The sequence below is a fragment of the Myotis davidii genome, unplaced genomic scaffold (genome assembly GCF_000327345.1).
Source record: "Myotis davidii unplaced genomic scaffold, ASM32734v1 scaffold371, whole genome shotgun sequence".
NCBI classification, from domain to species: Eukaryota; Metazoa; Chordata; class Mammalia; order Chiroptera; family Vespertilionidae; genus Myotis; species Myotis davidii.
In genome coordinates this window covers 378,886-385,116 of record NW_006283135.1, presented here as the reverse complement: position 1 = coordinate 385,116, position 6,231 = coordinate 378,886, and the positions used below count along the sequence as shown (strand labels likewise).

The 6,231-nt window shown below is 55.8% G+C and overlaps 1 protein-coding gene across 1 annotated transcript in view; it reads right to left on the bottom strand.

Moving 5' to 3' along the window:
* Positions 1-1,992: 1,992 nt before the first annotated feature.
* Positions 1,993-6,231, bottom strand: part of TRABD2B (TraB domain containing 2B) — a 195,378-nt gene continuing 191,139 nt past the window's right edge. The window contains exon 7 of the mRNA XM_015562219.1: positions 1,993-3,645. Coding sequence (XP_015417705.1) covers positions 3,417-3,645 — 229 coding nt within the window. The 3' untranslated portion in view covers positions 1,993-3,416. The remainder of the gene's footprint in view (positions 3,646-6,231) is intronic.

Here is a 6,231-nt window from a genome sequence, read left to right as displayed (position 1 = left end):
ATCTTTCACGGTGTTTGTCATAAGCTTTCCTGTGGTGGGGGGACCTTTCCTTGGGATCTGTTGTCAATGGCACCAGACTGAAGGCTGGGAAGGTAGGACAGAACCCTGAGCCACTAGGTTTGCCCAAGTCTGGCTGAGACCAAGAAATAGAAGATGGAGCATTCGACTAATGGTCTTTCAGAACAAAGGTGACCTTGCTGGTAAGTACAGGTGTCCGTGCTGCCTGGACACCAGATCTTTGACTCTCAGAGGTGGAGGGGCCCTCGATGGCCTTGTGCAGCTCCTGGCAGCCTGGCTCATGCATCTTCAGTCCAGGCCTACACCTGGCTGCGGGGTGGCACCCAGCCTGGAAGAAGACTAGAAGCATGGCTATGCTGACCAGCTCCAGAAAACTCCGGGGTCATTCAGTCAGGTTTCCTGAGAGAAAGGGGATCTGGGCCCCCACTAACTTGTTGCCTAACCTTAGGCAGGTCACATAACCTGTTGGGTCTCAGCCCATCCATCTTCTCTGCCTGCCTCAAGGCCAATGTGAAAGCCCTAAGACATGTACGCGAGGCTCGCAGAACAACAGGGACATTTTATGAGGCTGAGCACATAGCACATGCTGGGAACAATATCAGCAGCGGTGGGTAGATCATTTCCAAGTGTGTGATTGGCTGCCGATGGAATGAAGGCCCTCCGGCCCAGAATGAGAGAATTCACGCACCCCAGCCATTCAATTTCCATAAATGTGCCTCAGGCCTTCTGGGATATAAACAGCAAGCTCAGTTCACTTCAAACCCTGGCCAGTGGGTGGTCCTCAGAGATCAGCGCGCTTCGGCTGCAGATGTCTGACCCACGCTGGATCTGGCTGTCCAGGCGGCACACGTCCTCCTAACCAGTTAGCACATCCATCTTTCTTTAAACGCTTGAGTGCTTATCTGAGGGAGAGTTTGGAATCCCCCAAAACTGCACCAAGAAGGGGTCTGGGGAAGACTAGGGCTGAATCTGCCTCGTTAGGGGACTGGATAGGATAACCCCGATGCTCCTTTAGGAGCCCAGGACTGTGCTGCGTGTCCCTCTCAATGCTGAGTTCCTCTAGGTCGGGAAAGTGGCAAGATTCGGGCCCGACATGGAGACTGGCACTGTGTGTGCTTGATAATCACACACTGCATTAATTTACCTCTGGCCCCGTGCCTGGCACAGATCTGGGCACGCGGTCAGGTGCCTGGACTGTTTACCCAAATGCTTCATCTTTAATTAACCTCAAGTTCCATCTCAATACATCGCATGCCACACTCTGCCCTGAGCAGAGGGAAATCTGGCCTGTGTGTTTCTAATTCCTTTACACTTATCTCATCCAAATAGTGCTCCGCACGAAGTGTTTGATGTCCCCCAGGCCTCTGAGCCTGCTTTATAACTCAGCTAAGCCCCTTCCCGCTCAAAAATAGGAAGTCACAATTCTGCCAAGGATAAACCCTGGCTGGGGTCAAGTTCAGTTTACAGCATGATGCCCATGGGGCTGGCTGGACCCTCTGAAGTAGAGCTCGGGGCTCCTGCCAGGTCTCAGGCTCAAACACATCCATCCAGGGCTGAGCGGAAAAGAATTCAGAGGCCTGCCAAGATGCCGGTGGGACCTCTGACCATCCAATGAGCTGCCCTGGACTCTACTACTGCAGAAGGGAGACAGCTGCCCCGCGGGGACTGGGGTGAGTCAGTCACTACCAGGACTGCCAGGGAAAGGCCTGGTGCAGTGACGCTGGAGAGCGCTGGTCTGGGATTCAGCAGATACCCAGCTGTGCAGTTTTTGGGAAATGCCCCCTTGCCGGCCTGATTATTACTCTTACAGTTATAGGTCAGATGAGGGGTTCTTTCTGCTCTCCGGTGCCAGGGCCCTGTAACTGATGAGCCGCCAGCCCTATGAGGGTCCAGGACTGGAAGGCAGCCAGACAGGGTCCTCTGCCTGCTCGGCCACCGCCTGGGGGGCAGAGGGTCTAGGTCTGTCTCTCTGAGTCGTAGTGGCCTGACTGTCCCCGTTTGACTGGCTGCCTGTCTCCCCACGCTTCCCACAGCTGCCCCCCATTCCCTAGCCTCTGATTTGGCAGAAAAGCCTCTCATTGGCTTCAGAATAAGACAAGTCTGGGCCCAGGACACGTGGCACACACAAAGAGCCCTTTGGCAAGAGTGACCAACATGAGTAACTGGGGCCAAACAGGCTCTTTGGCGGGGTAAGAAGCTTGTGCTGGCCCTTGGAGCTTCCCTGTGTAGAGAGAACGTGGCAGAATCTGATCCAGGAGACAAGCATCACTTTTCTATCGCATTACTTTGGGGCCTTGTCCTGGCTGGTGACCTTGAGCAAGTCCCTTGACCTCTTTTGGGGGCTCAGTTTCCTCATCTGTGAAATGGGGATCGTTGCATCTCATAGAACTGGTGTGAGGATCAGTGATAAAGTGAGTGTGCAAAGTGCCTGCCACATGGCAGGCTTTGGACAAATGGTGGCTCTCGTTACAATTAGTATTACCATGTGACTCCCAGAGCCCCTGTTCCTGAAACTGCACTCTGTGCCGACTCCTGCCCTGCGGCAGCTCATTCCATTTGGCCATGACTTCAGTAGCATCTCCTGTAACCCACGCTGGATTAATGCTATCAGAGCAGAGAGGTCTGGATTCACATCCCGATCTCCACTTGCTGAGTGACCTTGGACAACCAGTTTCCTCTCTTAGATTCACCATCAGGTGCATGGGCCTGGGAAACCACCTCCCTCAGCACCGACCTTCTTCCTCCACCCAGGGCCTTGGCCAGAACACTTACCAAGAGCTCCGCAGGCCCGTTCACAGACACCCAGGGTTTACAAAATAGCAGCATTCTCTTTCCGAAAGTGTCTTCCCAGCCCCAGGTGCATCCACGGGAGGGAAGGACCGTCAGCGTTCACATCTCTGGCTCCCAAATCCAGCTTCACAAAAGCTAAGCTTGTCTGCCTGCCCCTCCCTCTGAGGTCCCCGAGGTGGGGGAAGCCAGACCCAGACACGGGAGGCTTCCGCTGGTCCAGGAGCCGGCAGTGCACAGCCACGCTCTGCATGAGGTCACAGATGTCCTGACAGCCTGGCTTCCCCGCCTGGGTTGGCGCTGGGGCTCATTTAGGGGTTACTGATATAGGCCACATGAAAATAGTTTTATCAGTGGAATAAATACACTTTTCTTTTTTAATATGGACACATATTTTACAAAAGAGCCCCATAGCACTATGGGAAATTAAGATCCTTCTACAAAAAAGAAGATGTAACTCGGGTAACAATAAAGCTCTAGGGTTCTAACGGATCCCGACTGGACCGCCTGTGAGGTGTCAGGCACCCCTGGGAGGGGGGTGGCAGGGGCAGAGGGGTGTGGCCACAGACCCTCCTACGGTTTCTCTGGCTTCTCTGCCCTGGCAGCCGAGGTCAGGAGGGCCCGAGGGTGTGCAGCAGGAAGGGGGCTGCAAAGCTGGCAGTGACGACGGCCGGGAGGAGGCCCAGGGCCGGCTGTGAGTGGGCAGGCACTGAGCCGCTGGCGGACCCCGGCTCTTCCTGTGGCTGGAGCTGGTCGGAGAGCTGGAAGAGGGGCCTGGCGGTCCCGGAGCTGGAGCTGTGCGTGGGCTGGAGGGGCAGCGGGGGTGGCGAGGCGGTGGTGCTGGAAGGAGAAGACACATGGAACTCTGAGTGACCGCTCAGCAGCCCTGTCCCGGGCTGTGGCCCTGAGGTTCAGATCTGACTTCATAAAATGAAGGAGAAAACAGGGGGCTCAGACAGGGACAGTGAGCAGCCAGAGCCACACAGCAGGTGGCTGAGCTCCTGAGGCTGCACTCACCCTCCTGCGCCAGGCTCTGGGGGCTGGGGGAGTCGGTGGGCTGGGCACTGGGAGCCACGGGGCTCGTGTGACCACTCAAGAGAACTAAGTCCCAGGCAGAGGGAATTAAAGTGTTATGGAGAATTAAAGTGTAATTAAAGTGTATCTGGGGTCATAGTGGGGCCATCAGTCTCCACACTGCCCTCCTATTGCCCTCCCACAAAACACACAAACCACCCCTCCCCCACCCCCTTATCCCAGCAGCCACTTATTGAGAGTATCTCTGGTCCTCGGAACAAACCTGCACAGTGGCTGGCATCACCCCCTTCACCAGATGAGAAAATTGAGGCTCATGGGGCTATGCGGTGACCAGGTCACTAGGGAAGGGGAGGCAGCACCTCCACGGGGCAGGAGCCCTGGGGTCAGCATAGTCACAGGGGGTTTTAGTGAAAGGCGCAGTCCTTCGTGAATTTATAAAAACAGAATCCTGTTTTGAGGTAATGGTTAAGGATCTTGGCTCGAGAAAGCATAGGTGAAAGAGAGGAAGGGAGAGAGACAGGGAGAAAGAGTGAGGCAGAGAGAAAAGGAGATTAAGGACAGAAGGAACTGGTGCCATTGGGGAGTGAAGGGTAGGATGGGGGCCAGGCGGAGTGCAGGGCCACATCACAGTTCAAGTCCTAGAAAGAGATAGAAAATTATGAATAGAGGGACAGGGACTGGGGAAGGGAGGGGACATAGGAGGAGGAGGCTCAGGGATAAAAGAAAGGGCTGGCTCTAGAAGCTATGGGCACACTCGCCCTGTGGACCCTGGGCTGGGGGAGGCAGATGGACGTGCAGGCAGAGGATCCAACAAGCCCCAAACAGCAGAGGGGCAAGGTGTGAGGGGACACCCAGGGGCAGTGGGGACATAGGCCTCCCTGAAAAGGAGACTCTGCAGTCACCCATGAAAGCAGCAAGTCCAGCCTACACACGGCCGAGGGGGCTCCCAGCAGAATGGAGAGGCGCTCACAGGGTAGGGCCCGTGCCAGCTCTGTGCAAAGCACTTAGCACATAGCTTCTCATGGCAACCCCACGAGACAGGTACAACTATTATCCCATTTTCCTTATGAAGAAACTAAGGCACAAAGCGGTTAAGTAACTTGCTCTAGGACGCAGGGCAGGGGGCACAAAGGACGTGCAGGAAGCTTGCCCCTCTCTGGGAGACGTTTGTGTCGGGTGCAGGGATAGGGCTCTTTCTCTGTGGGTAGCCTCCTCCATAGGAGACACTGCTCCACTTTCTCACCCTCCCTCCCAAACAGGCTGCTCACTCCCGGGGTCTCCTGGAAGTCTCCCACCCCTCCCTGGCCAGAGTTTCCATGTGCTGGGTACAAGGTCCCAACAGTTAGCCACAGTCACCTGGATGAGATCTGTGAGCGTTGCTGCCACAGCCTTGCCCCACCATGGCCCTGTGGCTGGATGCCTCTGACACAGCCTGGCTCAGCCTCAGCCTGGGGCTGGTGGGCGGGGCAGCCTGGGGTCACCAAGCACAGCCCTGCTCCTGCATGGGTTGGGATCTCTGCTCTGGGAATGGGGTCTAGACTTCTGCTCAAAGCAAAGTCTTTACTCTCGGCCCGGTCCCTCCCTTTCTCCTCTGCCATTGGCCACGCTCTGACCTCAACGACCAGGTCCTTGCAGGAGGTTCTTCTCAGGAGAGGAGGGAGCACACTCTCGCCATGCACAGGGGGCAGAGGGACGTGCTCCTGGAACAGGAGGGAGGGGGCAGACCAGGTGCTTTGAGTGCCCCTTATAACTCACAACATCTGGCCTGCTGTGCCCCCCATCCCATGCCCCAGGCCATCCGAGAGTGGTCATGGTCTGGGGTCAGCTGACCTCACCTCCCAGCACACACCAAGCCTCTCCAGTCACATCTAATGTTCTGTGACCAGTTTCTTACTCCCCTTCGAATGCAGACTCCATGTCACCTCGCCTAGGAGCCTCTTCGTCCTGCACCTCAATGCCCCCGGGAGCATTCAGGCTCCCGTAAAATCTTGTACATTTCTCACTGATCACATTATGTCACGGGCACCGATTGGGCACGCAAGGTTTGGATGGGTTTCTGTAAAGAGCTTTGAATGATGCCAGGCACATGGTGCTACATGGTGTTGGCTATTTTTGTCATCATTATTAATATGCTTGCATGCATCTCCCTTACTAATAACATCCTCATTCACAGAGCACTTCGCACGTGCTGGCAGACACTGTGTTGGATGCTGGGCGTCTGCCTCTGTTATCACATCCATTTCCAAGATGCGGAAACTGAGCCGGAAGTAGGTTAGGACACAGGTGTGTCCTGGGCAGTCGGCTGTCCAGCCTGACTCGGCCTGGGTGCCGATCTCACTGCGCAGATGAGCAAGTGTGCGAAGGGAGGGCCCAGGGGTGAAGCGTGCTGCT